Source organism: Hibiscus syriacus, unplaced genomic scaffold (assembly GCF_006381635.1).
Source record: "Hibiscus syriacus cultivar Baekdansim isolate YM2019G1 unplaced genomic scaffold, ASM638163v2 tig00110198_pilon, whole genome shotgun sequence".
Taxonomy (NCBI): Eukaryota; Viridiplantae; Streptophyta; class Magnoliopsida; order Malvales; family Malvaceae; genus Hibiscus; species Hibiscus syriacus.
Genome location: NW_024062623.1, coordinates 1,967,921 through 1,993,244, shown reverse-complemented (window position 1 = coordinate 1,993,244; position 25,324 = coordinate 1,967,921). Strand labels below are relative to the sequence as shown.

Sequence of the window (25,324 nt, the reverse complement as noted above, 5' to 3'; positions counted from 1 at the left end):
AGGAATGATTGATTTACTTGCATGGAATGGACCTCGGGCAATATCTACATATTTGTAGTGGTTTTAGTGTGCGTCTGTATATTTGTTTTTGTTGGGGGTTGGGGTTGAACTGCATGGCATCAGTATACATGACATATCTTCATTCCAAAGGTGGAAGACTTTGAGCTATTTCCTACTGAAATTTACATTGAAATTATTAGGTGAGTTTCTTGTCTGTCGGTATGGGTAGTATAGATGGTTTTGAAGAGAGCACTGGCATTGTTAATACTGTATATCATCTGCTGGGTAAGCTACGAGGGATGCACTATGCATTATGCAATACTACTAGCTGGCTGTTTCATTCTATTTACCAGGAAACCACTGGAGTATACTTTTCATTTCTCAGTTATTGATTCATTGCTAACACCTCGTTTTGGAATTCCAGATTGGCAAAGTGTTGCGGCTGCCCAATGGATGATGGGAGGTACGTGTAATTGTCTCTTACGCCTGTTAAATGTTTAGTCCCTAGAAATTATTGTGTGACCACAGCGGGTTGGATGATATAGCTGAAGCTCGGATACATTACATGCTACTTTTCCCTTCCATGACTTTTGAAGGTTTTATAAGCAATAGAGATGTAAAATGATGGTTTTTGGTCCCCATCAAACATAAAGGTAGAATAGAGATTTACACTGGTACTCTTCTCTATGGAACTTGGTGTTTCTGAAGATTCAGGCCGTTATTACCATGTAGTTTACTGACCAATGATTTTTAGGATTCATTCGGTTACAAATTGGTCATATCTAGTTGAAGACTTGTTTTGCACGGTACAAAAGAGGTCACACGGCATACAGATAGGGGAAGAGTTGAATGGTTCGTCTTCGAGATTACTACGTGCATCAACCAAACTAAGTGTTGGGTTTAATTTTTTTTTTAATCTTTTATTCTTTGTAGATAGCTTACGTCTGTGGAAGATGATCCATGCTGTTTGAAAATGTGGGTCTTGAAGAGTAAAGCCTCCATTGAGGAAAGCAAATGTGGGGCATCTTTGTTATTTTTCAGATGGAAATGTCTTACTTATACCTATGCAGAAAATTGGATTAAAATATAAATTGCGTTTGCATTTAGCACCTTTTCTTTCAGACAAATCGGTCAATCTGTTATTTATTTAATTTATTTTTCTTGAACGGAAGTAATATATGTTCATAATCTTTCTTAACCATTGATAATACATATATATTTTGTATACGTAATTGTTCGAATTCAGGATTTCAAAAAAAGAACAACACTCCTTTTAGCCGCGGATGTCATTCAATATGTTCTATTTAATTGATTTTTTTAGATTAACAATGGTTAGACTTTGAGTAATATGTTAGTAAGTTTAAAAAGGTTTAACATAAAAATACATAAAAAGTAAAACAGATAATGGATTTCAATATCTTAATCTAAATCCAAAAGTAAATGCGAATTCGGTCTCTGTGATTGTAAAATTATATGAATGCAATCGAATCCATGGTTATTCTTAAACAGGCCAATGTAAGAAAGAAACGTATGTCTCGGCTAACAGAGTTGAAATGGGCCGCCTCGAGTCAATAATTAATATTGGCCCGGTCCATTATTATTGACCTAAACAAGCATTAGCCGTTTCATTTGTCCCCGGGAAATCGTTGCGCGCTTTTGAAAAAGTCAGGCAATACCTTCGACTTTTGTGATTGTTTTTTTTTTACCAAATTTCGTTGATCTTCGTCATTGTCCCTTTTCTCTATTCTATAACTGTAATGCTAATTTATCAACGATATTTATAGAGACGGATTCGATACTCTCACCAACAAAGAAATACGCTGCCTCTGCTCTGTTCGCTTTGGCTCTTCACCATTCTCAGATTCATCAAAATCAATCGATCAATCCTCTCCTCTCTCTGAATGAAGAGCCCATTGGCGAAGGTGCAAGAAAAAATGACACCGTTTCCGTCTCCGATTTCCCACAGCTTTGGGTCCATAAGAAGTCCGGTTGACTTTTGCCTGTTTTCAGGTATGTATATGTATAATCCCCAGCTTTGGGTCCATGGTTTTTGTCTTTCTATATTTTCTTTGTTTGGAACAAATTTTGAACGGCCTAGGTACATGGGAGTGGAGGGTCAAAGAAACTGCTGGAGTGTCTACTCAAGCTAGGCACCACGTTGGATCAGTATGTTCCCTTTTGATTTCCTTGATGATCTTTGTGTTTCCTTTTTCGATGCACATGGTTTTGATTATGACACAGTTTTTGACATTACTGTCAGAGAAAAATGATGGGGTTTCTTCAGAAGTCCAAGAAAAGGAACTTGCTTTACTTAAGGTTGTGGATGCTACAATTCTTGGGATAGAAAGTTGTCTCGTTGTTTCCGAGGATAGTGATAGGAGTTGTGATTATGAACTAAGTGCCGTGAGAGGTGCGGTTATCTCGACACAGCTGCTACAACTTCTCTCAATATATCCAATAATGAAGATGTGGATGGATCGGGAAGCAGATTCTCTCAGAAACCAATTGAAGAGGGAAATTTTCTTTCAGAGGAGAGGAAGTTAGCTGCTCTTTATGAGCTTCTTTCATCTTGTGTTGCTGATGATGTTAGCAATGACGGACCAAAGGGCTATGATGCTCGGCACCATGTGGCACTGCGTTTACTAGCTACTTGGCTCAATGTCAAATGGATAAAAATGATTTGTGTGCTGAAACTACTCATTATTTTGTAAATACCCTTTTGGGTTTTAGCTATCAATTGTGAATGCCATTTGGTTTTTAACAGCACAAATCATGTTAGCAGTATAACTAGTTTGCTACAATTGAACCTTTCTGTCCATTTTTAAGGAAATTTTATTTTCTAGGAAGCTATGGGGATAATGGTTGTTTGCTCTTTCATGGGTTTGAATAAGGAACATGCAGAGGAAGTTGGAAAGAGTAAGAACGATAATTTGAAACTGGCAGGCATGATTAGTGCTACTGCTATAACAGGAGGATCCTTGATAGCCCTTACCGGTGGTATGAAATTCATCACTTTGTACGTAGCAGCAGATATATATATATATTGCCCTCAAGTGCTTTTTTTTTTCTTTCTTTCTCAAAAGGCATAAGCAAAGTTATGTATTGAACGTTGAATAATCTCATAACAGGCCTAGTTGCACCAGCTATTGGACATGAATTAGGTGCCCTTGCTCCTACAATAGGCAGCCTTGTTCCTGCAGTTGGAGTAGGTGGAATTGCTGTAGCCGCTACTGCTACGGGATCAATTGCCGCTTCGGTTGCTGTTGCTGCATCATTTGGAGGTATTAATCAATGGGGCATTATACTTGATCTTTTAAGTTTGGTGCTATTTCTTGAGTTTTATAGATCTACCGGATCATGGTTTAACTGAATCACATATGCTGGCTATTAGGTTATCTATAAGCACTAGATTGTGCTCTAAGCCTTCAACAGTACTGAAGTACAATTGTAAAACAAAATGTTCTTAACATTCTAATAGAATTGTTAATAACCCAAACCTATATATCATAGGAAACTTCACTTACCACGATAATAAGCAGAGTAAACAACTAAAAACTATCAATCGTCATTTTGCAGTTTAAAGAACTTTTAAGTGCAAAATATAGGAACTTGACAATTAAAGGATGTGGAGTAAGACATGCTTGCTGCAAAGAGTGCAAATTTAGTTATGATGATTCTTATCCAACTTCAATGTTTCCCATTTGGTCCTTCTTCTTTCTTTTTAACTGAAGTAATGACTTTGTTGGAGCCACTAGTTGGTTCAGAAGGTTTAACTGAAAAAAATAGTGCAACAGAAGTTTATTTGTTTTTAGAAATCGGATCAGTTGTGATATCTAATACAATAAAGTCTACCTTAATCATGTAAACAGTAATTTGATATCTGATACTCCAAGGAGATGCAAAATTAATGTAGGGCTATACTTAGGGAGTGTTTCGGATGCTTTGGTTGATTCAAATTACCGCTTGAAATGTTGTGCTTTCAACATAATGATCTTCTCTGTTATTTTACGACTCAAGGATGTTAGGAGCGTGAGTTCCTAATTAAAAATCATAAATACAAGAAAACTCGAATAATCTCATAGTTTTCTTTCATTTTAGCATCCATAGCTTTGTTCTAGAGCTTGGAATCAACATGTTGTATAACATCTTTGTATGTGGGTGAATCACCCTCTTTCTGTACAACATTTCAGTTTGGTGAACCTTACCATCATACATGAAATTCGGTTTCCTGAAAACTCTCCCATTACGTTAAGGTTCCATAGTTGATTGTTTGTAGGTGTTTCACTTGGAGTGACATCCAAGATAGAAACTCGTGGAATTGTTTAATTTCTTATTAACTCCTTTAGTAATACTTTATTTCGAGGTTTGAAGTTATTCATGTAGCTTCCCACCAAAAATGCTGTATAAGTAGGAGAGTTATAAAATAATCCCCCTTTCGTTCCTTTACGGTGTCTACGAACGTGCACACTTTTGTCCTAAGTCCATTTCTTAGCATCTTTGTCCATTATGTATGCCGGACATTCTCATATCCTAAGATGAATTGGGTTGGGGTTTATGGCATCTCACATCTCAAATTGAGTTCTATATACAAACTTAGTTGGTACGTCATTCAAATGCAACTAACTGTTTGTACCAAATGATCCAAAATACGACAATTTTGAATAATTTATCATTGGTCGAACCAGTTAAATTTCTTCTCTGCTGCATCGTTTTGTTGTAGATTTTCTGGTGCAGTTAGCTGGATAGGATCTTTTTTCTCTATGAGGTATCATCGAAACTCATTCGATAAATATTTCTCATATCGATCCGAGTGAAGTGTTTTAATAGATAAACTCAATTGATTCTTCATTTTCGTACAAACTCTTGAGATTTATCAAAAGCTTCATTTCTTACGGGGTGCATTAGGTTTACATTATTCATATCTAGAATAATAATCTGTGAAAATTATTTAGTATTCATAATCTCCTCTGCAATGACGCTCGTAGGACTACATACGTCAGTGTATAAGTTCCATGAATTATCTGTGCTTTTGGTATTTAAAAGATCGCTTGGTCATGTTATCTTTCAAGCGAGATTCATATTGTGGAAGATTAATCTCATTAAGTGAATTAAAGGTCCATCTTTCACAAGCCTATTGATTCTTTATCGGTCATATGTTCAAGTCTAAGATGCCAAAGGTAAAGATCTCATTACCTTTGTTCGTTAATGTGTTATTGGATTTCTTCGCTATCTTTTTGTTCACTTTGGGTTGAACAAAAGTCAGGGTAACCTTTTTTCCTGTGTCTTGTTTCTTTTTCTTTCTAAAAGATGAAGCAACTGACAAATTAGGTTACTTTTTTCTCTGAATAGAATGTCCATCATTCAACATCAACTCATAAGATTGTAGTTCCTTCTTAAGTTGTGTAAGATTTAACTCCTTTTTCCTAATTTGCATGCTGCCCTAAAGCTCACAAACTCTTTAGGTAAAGATTTAAAGATCATCTTGATCTGAGTGTTGTGGTTTACCTCAATTCTATTTTCTCTAGTATCAACGAAAAATTTCATAAGCATATGGTCTTTATTTGGATCTCAAATTTTTGCTTGCAATTCATCAAATTGGATATAGCAGAATGTCGAGTCAAGATAGCTTGGCTTTCGAACATCTCTTTTTATGCGCAAGTAAAAATTATTTCTTTTTGACCATTAATTTAACTTAGTAGAGTTCTATGATGAGTTACTAATTAAGTCAATCTTAAATGTATAACAATTAACACAATAAGGCCAACATTCAATAAGCCACTTGAATTACATTGTGGTAACCCAAACAACTTGTACATGTATTCGTTCTCCCTTAAATATCTTAGGATGTGGTTGTGTTAAAACTAGCTCGAGATGCTACGGTATTTTAAATTTATTGACGTAGAGTCAACAATCTCTAGAGCATGTGATTAAAAGATTTCAGTTGACATTTCTCCTCTCTCATAAGTTGTGGGATTAATATGCATTAGGACTAAAATTCTCCTTCCCCTCCCCTAAGTAGGAATTATTCAAAAGAATATTATTAACGTAGATGCGAAGTTGACGTAGAACTATCCTTGAAGAGACCTTATAATATTTTGATTGACTTTGAATTATTTCTTTAAGTGTTACGTTTTCAACTTAATGATCTTGTCTGTTATTCTCAAATCCAAAAATGGTAGGAGTGTGACCTCATAACAAAAAATCACGAGCACAAAAAAGGTGAATAATTCTTTAGGAATTTTTGACTTCTATCTAATTTTACCATATATATTTGTCAGATTCTTGTGAGGTTTTATAGTGTGAATAACAAATAATCAAATATATTTATTGGGTTAGGGTTCATTTACATAATGTAAAATTCTTTAGTTATACATAGAGTCAGGATTGTTGGATTAGTAAAAATAGATGATTGAGATTGACTCTTTTTTTTTCTTTTTTCCAGTGAATATCTTTTCATTTTCTACTATCAATTTAAGGCATTCACTAATCAAACGGTCCTAAATCTATAAACTTAAAAGAGTTTTGCATTGTGTAATAAGATCTTATCCCATATTTATTTATAGAGAGAAACATAACGAATTTGGATTTAATCTTAGAGTAATAATTCAATCAAAACACAAACATCTGTTACTTGGACTAAGGATAACACGTGTGGCTTTAGTATTGGGTCAATATTTTGGGGGGTTTTTTTACTTGTTCGATACAATTTTAAGCTCAAACTTTAAACGCTCAGATTAAATACTCAATAATTAAAATAGATTTAAATTAATTTTAATCCAAAGTTAAAATAAATCAATTATGATAAAAATATTTTTTATCATTAAATACTTTTACATAATCTAATTTAATTTTGTTAAAGTTATGATGATTTTATGTATAAAATACTTTTACATATGTATACTATTTATTTAATTTCTGTTTTAATTTTTAACTCCTTAAATTAAGCAATAATTTATTAATTTAATATTCTAGTTTAGACTAAACCAAAAGATAATGGATTGATTTAAGTGGTAAGTAGCTTGATATTACTTAAGTATGTTTCAAACTCGAGGCTTTGTGTATGTAGAAAATCCCCGTTGGGAGACTCATCCATCAAAACCAGGTGTGTGACACGGGTTGATCTGGATTATTTTTGGCAAAGTCTTGGGGAACCAAAAGGGGAAAAAAATAAATCAAAGTTATTAAATTAATTTTCAAATCATTTATTTCGCTACTAAGAAAATAATATTACTCAAGTAATTTTCTGTAATGTAGTTGTCTTTCACATTTTATCCAACTATTCATAATTTAACATATATACGGTCTACAAGTTATATTGAGCTAGCGAATGGGCGTATGCTAAAATATTATGTAATTAAATTTTAACTTTTCGTATATTAATTGTATGATTATTTAAGTCATTAAGTTATTCCACTAAAGTACCATGATTTAACTCCCACGTATTAAACTACTGAAAGTTTCACTTGTAGTTTTCGTCTAACAACCTTATCATAAATATATTATTCCTCATAGGATATCTCCGATCACTTTGGATTTTATTCGTTCACTGGATTTGGTCACTTTTATCTAAATGTTTCATTGTAAATCATATGATGAAAAAGATTATTACACAAAATAATCATTTATCCTTGATGAATGACCTATAACCTGTTCTGTTTTCATTAATCATTCAATGTCATGGATGATATCTTTTACTCTTCAAATATGTTGCCAGTATTTATACTTGGGAGTCAACCTTCTCTAATAGGTAAGATAAACTATCTCCTTTTCGAGTTTTAGACAACATAATGGTCCTAACATAAATTACTTGCTTGAAATAATTCTATGAACTACAAGCTTGTGTAGTTTACCGATTAATATAAGTTGTTTTATAATGTAATTCATAATGTAATTTATAATTAGTTCAACTTAACTGTTAGATAATTAATGAGTCGATATCTACTCACTTATTGTTTTACATGTAATTCTAAGTTCGAAGACATAATATGCATAATATATAAATGAATAACTTACAAAAAAAAATTATTTAAACGGATCAATTTAAATCAATTACATTAATTATCCAAAATTATTACACAAAATTCACAAAATTTCAACATCACTACCTTGTTGTCTATGCATTCCAGCTGCTGGAGTTGGTCTTACAGCCAGTGCAATGCCTAAAGGAACTGAAGGACTTGATGAATTTGAATTCATACAAACTGGGAAAAGTCATAACCAAGGCGTGAGTTTTCATTAATTTATTTAAATCTTTTGGTTTTCTAGTTGTCTAGAATAGGCTACATTATGAATTACTGATTGTTGGTTCTTCATGGTTCATTTCAAGATTTACTTGATGGTTTTAAACAACTGTAATTTTTCAGCGGCTGGCAGTTGGAATATTGGTTTCTGGAATTTTATTTGAGGAAGAAGATTTCTTTAGACCTAGGGAAAATTATAATGATAACTTGGAGAGGTAAGAGGCTAATTAAACAAAGGTTGACTATTGCTTTCCTGCACTTTTGTGTTTAATTTCCTTTCCTTTCTGCCCTCAAGCTTCAACGTTCAGCTTGTTTCGAGTTTCATTGTAATCAACAACTTTTTCGGCTTTCAAACTTTCTACATTTTGGTGGTGTAATCCTTTTCTTTTCGAACTTAATCGGGTACTTCTGTTTTCTTCCCTGAGATGTAAAAGTTTTATCCATAAGGGCAATGGAAATGAATTTTGTTACGTTCATGGAATTTAAATTTGTTCCATATTAGACTTTTTTCTTTTTCATTTGTTGATAATTTTCTAGCCTACCATGCTATGTAGCCTTCAATTTTCTTGAAGCTTACTCCCCCCTCACTTGATAGCAAATTAGTCTTATTAGTACTGTTCCAAATATGCAAGTATGTGCTAAAGTGGGAGCCCAAGAATATGATTGCGCTGAGCACTCAGATACGGGAGTGGCTTACTTCAAGTACTATTTTAACATTAGCCAATGTGAGATTCAATAAAATTATTGATTTTGAGCAATTAAAGATAAGTAACGAACTTAATTTAGACTTACATTGTTACGATAGTTAAAAGAAATATTGGATACCATATTTCTCTATTAGTTGTTGCCTTACGAAATACTCAAGATTTGAGTATTAAAAAGTTCTTTTAACTATTGTATTGACACGGGTCTTATTAAAGTTCATGATTTGTTTTTGATAGCTCAAAATCAATAACTTTGGTTGAGATTCCTTGAATGTTATATTGTTTAGATATTGATTTTTATAAATGTTTAAATATACCTTTTTGAACATGCATTCAATAAGTTATTGAAGACAAAGCACTAACACGTATATCGTCACTCAACCTGGCTGGTATCACGTGTATTTTCTTCCTTTTGAATAAAATTCGTAACAAATTTGTAATATTTTAATCCATTTTTTCATTTCTTTTTATTTTAGTCTAGAGTTCTCTATAACTAAAAGAAGATCAAAATCGATCTAAAAGAACAATAACTCTAAGGTTAACCGTCGTAACTAAACGACGACTTTAGGATACAATTTAGTTAAATAAACTTGAACCGACCTCCTTTCACTCTATTTTTTGTTTCTAAGTGTAATATTATCCTAAATTTGCATTGGTTCCCTTTAGAAAGAAATTGGTCAAACAATGGTTGAAAACCCATAGAGATGTGGTGAAACTATTATAACATTCTATACCATGTGCGAGGTATATAGGTGTCCCTAGGTCATTTGGTTCAATGTTTTGTGCAATAAAGATTGGGCGGAAAGTTAATTGATGAGCAATGAGAGATCAGTTATGGAATCTTTTGCTAAATGGACGGCTAAGGTTTACGAAATTTCAGTGATGAAAGGCTTTTTTGCCAATCTGAAAATACCGGTTTGAATGCATAATTCTACAGTCTTGATGACTGTTGGAGAGCTCCATCAACCATTGGCTTCATAATGTGTGTTGATAGAGAGTCAACCTGGACAGTAGAAAGCAAGCGCAGGGCTCGAGAGCCAAAGCCAATGACAGCGACATACTTATTGTCACTCAATTTAAAAATTCTTTCTGATAGATATGTTGCACAACCGTTTAATTTAAAATTAATAAAAATATGATTAAAAAAATTTAATATTTTCGGTTGAGCATAATTTAAAATGTTAATTAGTTAATATTTTTGGTTGAGTTGAAAATTTACGAAGAAGTTAACATTTTCGGTTGTCAATCAAAAATATTAAAAATTAACATTTTAAGTTATACAAACATTAAAAAAATTAACACTTTATATTACGTTTAACTGAAAATATTAAATTTTATTTTTAATATTTTTTTATTACATTTTTTTAACCTTAAATTAAATTAGATTATCGTTCTTTAGACATTAACCTTCTTTTCCCTTAAGGTCGTACATTCAAAAGCCATATTTATATTCCAATTAATCAAGATTCCAGTCACGCATCAATGCCTAGAAAAACTGTTTCGGCTTTATTTTTATCGGTAATATATAGGGATTAATATAAGATTCAGATTTAATAGATTTTAATTTAATTTGATTTAGTGTTGTATAAATTTTAAGGGAGTAATATTTGAATTTAGATTAAGGTCAAATTTAGGATAAAATTAATTCGACCAAAATAGAAATATTTTAATCTAAAAGACCATATTATTTTTTTAATTCTCATTTTTCTTTCTACTCTCTCTTCTTATACGAAATTTTTCATTTTTATCTATTCTCAAATTTCTAAATCCCAGAAAGTATTATGGATAATTGCATTTACCGTTGTCGTCAATTGTCGTTGAACTTTAAAATTTTTCAACAACACTATTCAGGTCTCCTGATTTTAAATTTGGTGTATGTTTCACTAGAGAATGATGTCTCGACGCCCATGAATATAACTAAAACTATTCATCTTCTTTGTTTTTGATCTCCTTCATCTACCCTCAGATTGAATATTGTTTCCCTCATCAAATGGAGTTATTTTTACTCAAAGCTTCATTTAAAAGAAATCAATCCTCTGCTACCAAAGTCTCTTTACGGCGGAAATACATACCAAGTCCCCATATTATAAACAAATATATCAATTTAATCCTTTTTTTATAAATAAATCAATTTAATCTCTTTATTATAGAAATTTGTTGAAATTAGTTCCTTTGTTATAGAAGCTGGTTCAAACTAATTTGTCTATTATTAATTGGACCAATTCAGTTCATGTACTAGTGAAAGAAAATAAATAAGGCCAAATTTTTAATAAAGTTTAATATTTCTGTTAAGAGAATATCAGTTATTATTTAATAAAACTAATATATTTATAGCTTTTACGGTTTCACAAATTGAATATTTTGTTTGGAGTTGAACTAAGAATGAAATAACTAATTTTAATGGCATGTTTAATAAAATGTTTATTCTTTGGAACTTTACCCGTTGCTTTTCCTTTCCTCCTCCCCTTTCAAATCTGGGCCTTTCCTTTTCACCTTTTGAGCTATAGTGTTATACCCATTGTGTGGTAGGGGTGTTGACACGGATTTAAAATGCGGATGTGATCGTACGTGATTATGGATATATCAGATATTAGTGTAGTTATTGTATGGTTTAGGGTTGTGATTTAAAAAAAATTATACAACTTAAGGTAAAACATAATAATTTTAATTGACGTAATAACTGTTGGATTTTTTTTAATTTTACTGTAATTGAACAATAACAGCTTATTATTACTTCAATCCACTGTTATTGATGTGATTATACTTTATTCCACTATTTTCAACAACAAGGATTTCAAACATTACCTACCGCTATCCCTTGATCTGACCGCTATTTAAATCCCTCACTGCCAAATAGGTATTTCTGTTATGGAATTTTGGTTCAAATTGAGGTGGGTCTGAGTGTGTCAAATGGCAGGCTTCTTCTATCTAGGTGGACGAGAAGGAGAAGACAAAGAGGAGAACCTGAATCTGTACAGAAGCGAGGAGATGTGCAACAAAGGGTTTGAGATATGGCCACAGTATGCCTCTTACCAACACCAAGACGTGAGTCGAAGACCTAGCGGCTTTAACCTCTCCGACGAGGCGTCTTCAAGAGCAGCAGTAGGGTTTACTGATATGAGACAAGGAGTCATCAGCTGCCAAGATTGTGGAAACCAAGCCAAGAAAGACTGTCCCCATTTGAGATGCAGGACTTGTTGCAGAAGCCGAGGGTTTCAGTGCCAAACTCACGTTAAGAGTACTTGGATTCCTGCTGGTACAAGGCGAGAGAAGCAACAACAACAGCGGCGAAATGAACATCAACAACAGTTTCAAGGAGATAATCAAGGTGCTAGCTCCTTTACCTTTTCTGTACTTTATTCTTTAGTTGTTGTTTCTAATGTCGTTGGAGCTTTGAAAATTAGGGTTGGAACTGTTTCAATTCCCTCCACAAGTGAGCTCTCCAGCAGACTTCCGCTGTGTAAAAGTAAACGCTGTGGACGGTGTAGATGAGAATCAGTACGCTTATCAAACGGCTGTGAACATCGCCGGGCATGTATTCAAGGGAATTCTTTACGATCAAGGCCCCGAAACCCGTGGTGGTGAAAGCTCTCAGCAAGTCAATCCTGACGCAAGTACGCTTGACCCTTTCAATGCTGGCACGCAGTTCTTCCCACCACCAGCAAGCCCTTGATTTAAAGCCATGTATGTCTCCAATGTTCCACTCTATCCAGTTGGAGGACAACCCTTTAAACCAAAACTTTCATTTACCTCATTTTTATCTTAATTATCTCTGCTACTTTTTACTACGAGTTTGCAGTTTGTTTGATGTTAACAAAATGAGAATAGAAACTAAGTATGGTTGTTATTGATACGATTGATGAGCAGTAAGTAATCTCCTTTTACTTTTTCGTATATTCACAACCTATTTTATACGTAGGCAGCTCAGTTTTGTTAGGCATTTATTATATCAGCTGCAAAGAAAATCAAATTCAGTCATTTGAAGTGACGTGCATGGATGTGACCTTCTCCAGCTCCTAGAGTGGAAACCATTGCTATTTAGCTAATAAATTCAATGCTTCTCTGCATATATATTTATATAACGATCTATACAAACCTACGTATGAATGAGATTCTAGATATCTAGAGAGATGCTTCTTTTTAATAGTCTTATAGATTATATCACATGGGGAAGAAACATAAACTAAGATTATGAAAACTCCCCAAGGTTTGTACTTTTATAATATATATTTTATTTAATCTTGTAAAAAATAATATAATATAAACATGTAATATTTTGGATGAATCAAACTTAGGAAGTTTTTCCTTTTAGATCAAATTCAAATTATTTTAGTGAAAGGGATATACAATTTGAATGAATTTGTAAAGTAACTATCTCACTACTTAGCTCTGATGAGACAATTTTAATTTTATGTTGTTTTCACTACTTTCAATGGTGGATGTACTAAGTTCGGAGAGCAAGTGTATTCCTATTATTTTCAAAAAATTATAAAATACAGTTTAGAATATTTAAATTTCATTTCTAAACTATGATTCTAATTATAAATTAGTCCTTAAATTTTTGATTATTTTGATTTCATCCCTAAACTATAACTCTTTCTAAATTGGTCCTTAAATTTTTTAATATTCCGATTTCATCCTTAAATTCATTTAAATATGTAATTAGTTTCGACCATAATTTAACCTAAATTTTTTTTTCTTTCAAACATATAATAATATAACTTGGCCTAACGATTTTGTTAACAAGAGATGTGATTAGTGTATACTATAGTTTGGAATGAAATTGGAATGTTCAAAAAGTTCGGGGATCAGTTTAGAATAAAGACCATAGTTTGGGGATGAAATTGAAATGTTAAAAAGTTTGAGGATTAATTAATTTGATAGTCATGGTTTAGATGAAATTGAAATGTTTAAAAGTTTAGGGACCAATTTAAAATTAGGGTTATAGTTTGAGGACATGTGATACAATTAACTCATGAGTTTAATGTATTAGGGGAAGGATAACAAAATAAGGCAATTTTCATACCTAATAATTTTTAAAGAGGGGTATTAAAATTTTGGATCGAATTTTTTTATTTTTAGATCCACCATCATAACTTATGCAATGCATAATTTAGACAAACCGGAACTTTAGTATATTTATGTTTTGTGATGATGGAAGTCTTTGATTAGGGAGTTTGAGATTCAAATGTAATTATTATTGTGATTTAGAATTTAGGGTTTAAGGTCTAGGTGGTGTACTATAACCTAATTGAATAAGAAAAATTTTAATTTAGTTTTTAGCCAGTTGAGGATTTTCCTATAAAATTGATTCAAAAGGACACCAGAGATTATCCGCGCACGTGGGCTACCACAAACCGCATGCATTCCTTGGTTATGAAACGAGGACGACTTGGAATTGGCTTCCTCGACTAGCTATTAAGTGAGATGCATTTATGGTCGTAAAAATTTTAAAAATTATTTAATTGAACTCATAGAATAAAATTGAAAATTATAAAAATTATTATTATCGATTATTTTTTTAACATTGATCTATAACTAATCGAATAGTTTAGAGTGATTATAAGATAATATTTACTTATAATTTTTCTTAATTATTAATAATGTAAGTAATTGTTCGAATCTAAGATCTTAAGAAAAAATAACCATAACACCTTGATTTTCTCAAATTCTATATTAGATTAATCAATTATGATTTTTCTTAATTAAATTATTATTTTAATCCATATTAAATGATTATTTGATGATTGTAACTATTCGATTCATTTTCTAAGAAATCTAAAAGGTGTGTTAAAAATATCCGATCCGATCGACCTAACCTAAACCTAAAAAATCGGGTAATTCTTTAAAAAAAAACTACTCGACTGAGCTGGGTACCCGACCCGTGATTTTTCTTGGGTAGTTGGGTCGGGTCTGGGAGACTCACCCATCAAAGCCAAGTGTGTGACGAGGGTCGGTCTGAATTAGTCAAGGCGAAGTCTTGGAATCGGGAGGGCAACCATATATATATATATTAATTTAAATTATATTTTTATTTTAGATTCCTTAATATTTTTACCTTAAAACAAAATTTAAATCTCTAAAATCTTTCAAGGTTTGTATTATATACTTTCAATTTTTAATTTTTTAAAATAAGTTTTTATTAATTTTTCAATATGAGATCAGGAAAAAAAATCCCAATGGATATTAATATTTTTAATGTTTCCTTTTGGAAATATATATATATATATATATATATTTCAAATATTTATCCTTAAAACTAACTTCAAATCACTAATTTTTGTGTATGAATTTTATGTATTATGAACTTTTAAAGTATATGTATTTTTTATGTGATTTTTTAATAAAAATTAAAAAAAATAAAAAATATATGAATCGGGCCGCATTTTCGAGTCACATTCTTTTATTTATATATTGAAAGTTTAATATGTTTAAAGTAAAATATATCATAATGGAAATTTGATAAAATTTATTTATATATGATCTTATATTTTCTCAATCAAAAGTTATAATCTTATATCTCTATCATATAAATAAAATAAACTAATGTAACATTTTTTTAAAATTAATCTAGGGAGATTATAAGATAGTATCTATATAAAGATTCTCAATCATTTGACAATGAAAACTCAAACACTTTTGCAGTCTCTAGTGCTCAAACCTGGTGTAACATCCTCAATACCGGGTTAGTGACTAAATTGTAAAGTCTCAGAATTTGGTGGTTAAAATAAAATGAATGAATAGTATAAAGATTTACATGTAAATTATTGTGTAGGATGGAATTGAAAGGAATATGGAATGGAAGGATAATAGAGTAATTGCAAGGAAAAATAATTAAGAAAGGATAAGTATTTATATATAAGGATACACGTAGGTGGAAGGGGAGAAAACACCCAAGGCTTCCAGAGTTCTCTTCTTCTTTTTTCTTCCTTGTGCGTGTGAACCAAAGCAAAGGTAAGATTTCTGATTATTGAGTTTCTTGTTAAATTTAAGATTGGTTTTTGATTATTAGATGATAACTAAGCTTAAGGAAAGCTTAAGCTATCTTAACATCAAAGGATGATGGAGTTAGGAGAGATTTAAGATTTAAAGTTCTTAAATGAAATCTTCGAATAGAGTTCATAACTAGAATTGAAAGTTAAATTTGACTTGTCATCAATCTAGTTAAGATATACGAAGTGTTAAAAGTGGAATTCAAACATGTTGAATTATTGATGTAATTCTTGAAGTACATATGAAGGATAAGATTTAAAGGTTTAAGATGAAATAAATGAGTATAAATTGGTTTAAGGATGTGTACTAGAGTTAAGAATGAAAAAGGGGATTAAACATGAAGGATTTAATCCAAAATGAATGAATTTTCGGGTTCAAAAAGAGGATTATGTGCAGAGTGCATCGATGCATATTCATAGTGCATCGATTCATCAAGGTTAAAACCCAGAAATTGTTTGAAGGTGTATCGATGCATAGGTAGTGCATCGATGCACTCTTTTAAAATAAAAAGATAGAATGCAATTAGTGCATCGATACATAAGGCATGCATCGATGTATTCCATTAATAATAAAACATCGAATGCATTTTATGCACCGATGCACAAGTAGTGCATCGATGCATACCTTCATTAAAAGAGGAAATTGACATTTATCTTAATCTAAAGAGTGAACCATTATAGTATATTAGCTATAATACTGATATAGATCCATGTGTGATTATGTATATACTAAAAGTAAGCTTATTCCGGAACGATCAAAGGATTAGAATCGAATCAAAGCAAAGCTAAGGTGAGTGCATACTATATGTATAATATAATGGAATAAGACTTGTGATAAGTCTAATCCCTATATTGATTTTCATAGTACAATAGTTGTGAACATGCATACATGATAATTATTGTAATACATGCATAAGGCATACATATGTTCATGTGATTGGATAAATGATGTATATATATGAATTGATTCAAATACACATGTGATATGATATGTCATATGAGAACATGACATGAAGTAAGTGACATGAGCTACATGATCACAAGAGAAATGACATGAGTACATGAACATATGAAATATAAGAATAATGCCCATAGTATACAATATGAGAGCTATAGGTGTAATTGGCATGCCAAGAGTCGAGGGTATAATAGTCTTTCGGGATGTAGTCCTTCGGGATGTAGTGGTCCTACGGGACATATATGACAGTCCTTCGGGACGAATACTGAACTAAGGTTCGGTGCCCCATGAGGGAATTGATACGAGCTGTGGTGACAACATTAGTGCACAACCTCTATGTACTCACATACCTCTATTCTCAATAATATACATGGGCAATTGAAATACAAAGTAAATTGAAAGTGGTACAAGAATGTAAGTTTCGTACATGCACGATATGATTATATATGTTATTGTGTAATAGATACATGCATATTGAAATGTCATGAAGGAAATGGTAAGAATGCATATTCATGAAGATATTGTTGCATATTCATTTATTGCCTCACAAAGTCTATGACTTAGCGTGTAAGTGATTTACACATAGGTACCAAGAAATAAGAAGATTCATAATAGAAGTGGCACGAACAGTAACATTACTAAGAAATCAGATCAGAAGTAATTGACAAAGTAGGTATTTTGTTGTGTATAGAGTGTTGGTATGTAATAAGTGGTTAATTATGAATGCTCTGATCGATTTTGTATTAAGTGGTCTCTTTTATGTAAATTAAAGTATTTTGATTTAAACAAAGTTTTAAATTCCCGGGACTTTTCTTTAAGAATCAAACTTTGAAAAGTCAATGTGACATCTCGGACTTGTATTCGGGTCGAATATAAGTTAGGGGTGTTACATTTAATGGTATTAGAGCTACGGTTTAGTCGATTCTCGGCATAAATCGGAGTCTAAAGTGTCTGATAATGTATACATACCAACAAAATAGTGGAAACTTCTGATATAATGGAATAGTAAGTATGTTGTTTTGCTAATAGAACTATATGGTTGTATTTTTATAGATGTCCGGACGAGGTAGTTCTAGGAATGAAGCGGGAGATGATAGACCCGCTGAAAACAGTAATTCACCTACCTTGTCCAGGCAGAGTGAAGAACAGACATCCTCTGGAATGCCTGTAAATGATCAAGATATATTCTTTAGAACGTTAGACGCGGTATTGACGCGTTTCCAACCTCCTGTTACTTCAACTCCAAAAATGAATGTTGCGAAAGAGTTGAAGGGATTAGGAGCTCCAGAGTTTAGAGGGGAAACCGATGAAGGTCCTGTTACTGCGGACCTTTGGCCTAATGACGTGAAGGTCATGCTTACGGGACTTCATTGTTCCGATGCTGAGAAGCTGGATGGAGTAATTTCCTTGTTGAGAGGACAAGCAAGGATCTGGTGGACCAATGTTACATTGAGGATGTCTAACGCCCAAGTAACTTGGTCATTATTTTTAGAAGAATTCAAATATAAGTACATCGGAGATCAATTTGTTCGTCAAATAAAGTAAGAGTTCATGAATTTGAAGCAATTGAATCAAACTGTATATGAGTACGAGTGTGAATTCAATAAGTTGAGCCGCTTTGCTGCCGAGCTAGTTCCCACGGAGAAGGGTACTTGTGAGTGGTTTGTAGAGGGGTTACGTCATTGGTTGAAGGAAATATTATTTGTCTTGAATTTATCCTCGTTTCAAGAGGTAGTCAACCGTGCCAAGGCTCTGGAAAGAGCTCAGAATGAGAGGTTTGAAAATTTGAGAGCTCAGACAATCAAAAGAACGGGTGCTTCTTCGAGTTTCGCACCATCAAAAAGGGACAGAGATGCTGGTTTTCGACCTCAAGTTAGATCAGAGTCAGTGGCATCCTCTGCTAGAGGATCAAATCAGATGAGACGTAGACAAACTCAGTCAGTGGGATCTGGAGCTGGAAGATCTAATCAGAGTCAAGCCAGACAATGCCCATATTGTGGAAAGAATCATTCAGGGATATGCCAGATGATTTTTGGAGTCTGCTTTAGATGTGGGGACGCTGGGCATTTTGTTCGGGATTGTCCAATGATAACCAGTGAATCTACACAGCCAGAGAGATCTATTTCTGCAGGCCAGAGAGGAAGAGGTAGAGGTAGAGGCAGAGGAAGAAGCCAATCGGAATCCTCTGCTCAACATGAGATACACTCCACTGCTCGAGTGTACAACCTCAAGACCAATGAGGATTGTGATGACCCATATATTATAACAGGTACCTTTCTATTGTTTGACAAAGGTGTTATTGTATTGATTGATACGGGGTCTACATATTCATATATTACAAGTAAGTTAGTGGGACAATTGAACATTCCGTTAGAAATTACTAGCAATGAGGTGATAGTGATGAATCATTTAGGACACAGTTCTCGGGTAAATATGGTGAGTCGAGGATGTCCATACAAATTCAAGGAATTGAATTCCCTGCTAATCTGATAGAATTACATTTCAACGAATTTCAAGTGATACTGGGAATGGATTGGTTTTATCGTTATTACGCTAATGTCGATTGTAGATTAAAAAGAGTAACGCTGAGAAGTCCATAAGGGGTAGATGTGGTGGTATTTAGTGAAGGATGGAATCCATTGGCAAATGTAATTTCACTAATGTTGGCGAAGAAGTTATTGCTACAAGGATGTCAAGGGTTCATTGCTAATGTGATAGATGTTAGAACCAAGGAGAAAGAGATTGAAGGAATTCCTATTGTCAGAGAATTTCCCGATGTATTTCCTGCAGAGTTGCCAGGTTTACCTCCGGACAGAGAGGTAGAATTTCAGATTGAGATAATGCCAGGAACAACGCCCATTGCAATGACACCATACAGAATGGCTCCAAAAGAGTTGCAAGAATTAAAGATTCAATTACATGAGTTACTGGACAAAGGATTTATTACACCAAGTGCATCACCTTGAGGAGCTCCAGTTCTATTTGTTATAAAGAAAGATGGATCAATGTGTCTTTGTATCGATTACAGACAGCTCAATAAAGTGACTATTAAGAACAAATATCCACTTCCCCGAATTGACGATTTATTTGATCAATTAAAGGAAGCTTCAGTGTTCTCAAAAGTTGATCTACGTTCGGGTTATCATCAATTAAAGATTCAAGAGAAAGATATTTCAAAAACGGCGTTTAGAACAAGATATGGTCACTATGAGTTTATCGTGATGCCGTTTGGAGTTACAAATGCACCAGCTACTTTTATGGATCCAATGAACATGATATTCCAACCTTATTTGGATCAGTTTGTTGTGGTGTTTTTTGATGATATTTTAATATATTCAAAGTCATAAGAAGAGCATAGTGCACAGTTACAGATTTTACGAGACAAGAAACTTTATGCTAAATTTTCTAAGTGTGAATTTTGGTTGAATGAAGTGACATTCCTTGGACATGTAATTTCTGTAGAAAGAGTTCGAGTGGATCCCCAAAAGATTAAAGCTATTCTGGAGTAGGAAGTTCCAAAGAATGTATCAAAAGTTAGAAGTTTTCTGGGGTTAGCTGGTTATTATCGAAGGTTCGTTAAAAACTTTTCGATCATAGCATTACCCCTAACTAAACTGTTGAAAAAGGAAGTAAAATTTGTTTGGACTCAAGAATGTCAAGAGAGTTTTGAAAATTTAAAGAAAAGTTCCAGTGTTAGTTCAACCTGAGTCTGGAAAGAACCTTATAGTGTATAGTGATGTATCCCATAGTGGTTTGGGATGCGTATTAATGCAAGAAGGCAAGGTGGTGGCCTATGCTTCGAGATAACTAAAACCACACGAGAAGAATTATCCAACACACGACCTAGAGATGGCGGCAGTAGTGTTTTCTTTAAAGATCTGGCGTCACTACTTGTATGGTGAAAAATGCTACTTGTATACAGGTCACAAGAGCTTAAAATACTTGATGACTCAGAAATAGTTGAATTTAAGACAAAGAAGATGGGTGGAATTTCTCAAGGATTATGATGTTGTGATTGATTTCCATCCCAGAAAGGCAAATGTGGTAGCTGATGCCTTTAGTAGAAAGACGTTTGCAGGTTCGCGAGCTCTTGATGCTATATTATCGTTAAGAGAAGATGGTGCAATCTGTGCAGAAATGACTGTCAGGCCAGCATGGCTAGATCGAATTAAAGAATTGTAAGCTAAAGATGGAAAGTGTTTAAGGAATATACAACAGATAAAGAATGGAGAGGGTACAGATTATGAGATTAAGTCTGATGAGAACTTGTATTATCGAGAAAGATTGGTAATTCTGGATGATGATGAATTAAAGAATGATTTGTTAACGGAAGCTTATTGTAGTCCATTGACAATGCATCCGGGAGGGAACAAAATGTATATGGATCTCAAGAGTCAATATTGGTGGTCGGGAATGAAGAAAGACATTACGAAATTTGTATCAAAGTGTTTGACTTGTCAACAAGTCAAAGCTGAGCATCAGGTTCCGTAAGTATTGTTACAACCAATTTCAATTCCTCAATGGAAATTGGAAAACATAACGATGGATTTTGTGACGAGGTTGCCTTTAACTTCGAACAAAAAGGATTCAATCTGGGTGATCGTAGATAGATTGACTAAGTCAGCCCATTTTATTCTGGTACGGACTGATTTCTCCATGGATAAGTATGTGGAACTGTATATTAGATAGATTATATGTTTGTATGGTGTACCTATTTCCATAGTTTCTGATCGAGATCCCAGATTCACATCACGGTTTTAAAAGCCATTACATGGAGCATTGGGAACTCGATTGAACTTCAATACAACGTTTCATCCTCAAACCGATGGTCAATCCGAGCGAACTATTCAAATTCTGGATGATATGCTAAGAGCTTGTGTCATTGAATTCAAAGGATCGTGGGAAAGGTATTTACCACTTACTGAATTTGCGTACAATAATTGTTATCAGTCAACCATCAAAATGGCTCCCTATGAAGCTCTATACGGAAGAAGATGTCGTACGCCCTTGAACTGGTGTGAACTTAAGGATCGAGAAGTTATTGGTCCTGAGTTGATTCAGAATACGGAAGAAAAAGTTCAAGTAATTCAGAATAATCTGAAAGTTGCAGCTGATAGACAGAAATCGTATGCTGATTTAAAAAGGAAAGAGATTGAATTTCAAGTCGGAGATAAAGTCATCTTGAAAGTGTCTCCGTGGAAGAAAGTATTGAGGTTTAGACGAAAAGGAAAGTTGAGTCCTCGATTCATTAGACCTTACGAGATTACTAAGAGAGTAGGACTAGTAGCATATCAGCTAATTTTGCCACCTGAAATGGAAGAGATACACAATGTCTTTCATGTCTCAATGCTTAGGAAATATCGATCTGATCCATCCCACATTGTGACTACTGAAGAAATTGAAGTTCGAGCAGATTTAACTTATGAGGAAGAACCTGTTCAAATATTAGCTCACGAAGTCAAGCAACTAAGGAACAAGACTATTCTATTGGTTAAAGTCTTGTGGAGGAATCACAAAGTAGAGGATGCAACATGGGAACGTGAAGAGGACATGAGGATTAAGTACCCCTACCTCTTTGTATAATGAAAATTCGAGGATGAATTTTCTTAAGGGGGAGAGTTGTAACATCCTCAATACCGGGTTAGTGACTAAATTGTAAAGTCTCAGAATTTGGTGGTTAAAATAAAATGAATGAATAGTATAAAGATTTATATGTAAATCATTGTGTAGGATGGAATTGAAATGAATAAGGAATGGAAGGACAATAGAGTAATTACAAGGAAAAATAATTAAAGAAAGGATAAGTATTTATATATAAGGATACACGTGGGTGGAAGGGGAGAAAACACCCAAGGCTTCCAGAGTTCTCTTATTCTTCTTTCTTCCTTGTGCGTGTGAACCAAAGCAAAGGTAAGATTTCTGATTATTGAGTTTCTTGTTAAATTTAGGATTGGTTTTTTATTATCAGATGATAACTAAGCTTAAGGAAAGCTTAAGTTATCTTAACATCAAAGGATGATGGAGTTAGGAGAGATTTAAGATTTGAAGTTCTTAAATGAAATCTTGGAATAGAGTTCAAAACTAGAATTGAAAGTAAAATTTGACTTGTCATCAATCTAGTTAAGATATACGAAGTGTTAAAAGTGGAATTCAAACATGTTGAATTATTGATGTAATTCTTGAATTACATATGAATGATAGGATTTGAAGGTTTAAGATGAAATAAATGAGTATAAATTGGTTTAAGGATGTGTACTAGAGTTAAGAATTAAAAGGGGATTAAACATGAAGGATTTAATCCAAAATGAATGAATTTTCGGGTTCAAAAAGAGGATTCTGGGCATAGTGCATCGATGCATATTCATAGTGCATCGATTCATCAAGGTTAAAACCCATAAATTGTTTGAAGGTGTATCGATGCACAGGTAGTGCATCGATACACTCTTTTAAAATAAAAAGATCGAATGCAATTAGTGCATCGATGCATTCCATTAATAATAAAACATCGAATGCATTTTATGCACCGATGTACAAGTAGTGCATCGGTGCATACCTTCATTAAAAGAGGAAATTGGCATTTATCTTAATCTAAAGAGTGAACCATTATAGTATATTAGCTATAATACTGATATAGATCCATGTGTAATTATGTAGATACTAAAAGTAAGCTTATTCCGGAACGATCAAAGGATTAGAATCGAATCAAAGCAAAGCTAAGGTGAGTGCATACTATATGTATAGTATAATGGAATAAGACTTGTGATAAGTCTAATCTCTATATTGATTTTCATAGTACAGTAGTTGTGAACATGCATACATGATAATTATTGTAATACATGCATAAGGCATACATATGTTCATGTGATTGGATAAATGATGTATATATATGAATAGATTCAAATACACATGTGATATGATATGTGATATGAGAACATGACATGAAGTAAGTGACATGAGCTACATGATCACAAGAGAAATGACATGAGTACATGAACATATGAAATATAAGAATAATGCCCATAGTATATAATATGAGAGCTATAGGCGTAATTGGCATGCCCAGAGTCGAGGGTATAATAGTCCATCGGGACGTAGTCCTTCGGGATGTAGTGGTCCTATGGGACATATATGACAGTCTTTCGGGACGAATACTGAACTAAGGTTCGGTGCCCCATGAGGGAATTGATACGAGCTGTGGTGACAGCATTAGTGCACAACCTCTATGTACTCACATACCTCTATTCTCAATAATATACATGGGCAATTAAAATACAAAGTAAAGTGGTACAATTAGGTAAGTTTCGTACATACACGATATGATTATATATGTTATTGTGTAATAAATACATACATATTGAAATGTCATGAAGGAAATGGTAAGAATGCATATTCATGAATATATTGTTGTATATTCATTTATTTCCTCACTAAGTCTATGACTTAGCGTGTAAGTGATTTACACGTAGGTACCAAGAAATAAGAAGATTCAGAATAGAAGTGGAACAGACAACAACATTACTAAGAAATCATATCAGAAGTAATTGACAAAGTATGTATTTTGTTGTGTATAGAGTGTTGGTATGTAATAAGTGGTTAATTACGAATGCTCTGATCGATTTTGTATTAAGTGGTCTCTTTTATGTAAATTAAAGTATTTTGATTTAAACAAAGTTTTAAATTCCCGGGACTTTTCTTTAAGAATCAAACTTTGAAAAGTAAATGTGACATCTCAGACTTGTATTCGGATCGAATATGAGTTAGGGGTGTTACACCTGGAACCTTTAAAGATATTGTAACATTTGTAATAATACGTCAGATAATATTAAAAATTTATCATTTTTATCAAATAAATAAAATAAAATATTTTTTAAAAATATATCATATAATATTATATCTTAAAGAATTTAAATAATTTTACATTTTATAAATCAAATCAATTTTTTTAATAGTATGAAGTAATTAAAAGGTAGTATATGTTCAAAATTTTCTTAATCAATTGACAATATACATCCTGTAGATACTTATACCTCTAGTAAAACAATATATTTTTTTATAAAAATTCAAGAATGCTCGTCGAGTGTGGATGAACATCGTTAACGATGAGCATCATTAAATTAATTTATAAAACGTTAAAAGTATAAAATACTAAATGTATAATTATAAATTAGTTAAAAATCTAAATGTAATTTAATTAAAATATAATATTTATAAAACATTAGTTTTTATAATCTTATTTTAATTATAATTATCAAATATTAATTTGGGAAATTTGTAAACCCTAATTTATTTTCATAGTTTTGAAGCATCCACTGCCGCCTTCATTGCCACCACTGTCATCGCCATCGGGTCATCTCTCGTTGGCGATTTTGTCTTTTTCGTTCGTCGACGGTGAAAAATGATATCGGTGGTGGCGATGGTGGCATGAGCTTT

The 25,324-nt window shown here is 33.0% G+C and overlaps 1 protein-coding gene and 1 pseudogene across 1 annotated transcript; both read left to right on the top strand.

The window, feature by feature from the left end:
• The first annotated feature begins 70 nt into the window (after positions 1-70).
• Positions 71-9,646, top strand: LOC120218426 (uncharacterized membrane protein C6F6.13c-like). The gene is made up of 7 exons (XM_039215362.1): positions 71-463; positions 1,785-2,997; positions 3,129-3,281; positions 8,127-8,224; positions 8,364-8,455; positions 8,872-8,965; positions 9,611-9,646. The coding sequence occupies exons 2-7, from the start codon at positions 2,850-2,852 to the stop codon at positions 9,644-9,646; spliced, it is 621 nt and encodes a 206-aa protein (XP_039071293.1). The 5' UTR covers positions 71-463; positions 1,785-2,849.
• Positions 9,647-11,766: 2,120 nt separating this feature from the next.
• On the top strand, positions 11,767-12,642 carry LOC120218439 (annotated as a pseudogene).
• Positions 12,643-25,324: the final 12,682 nt, after the last annotated feature.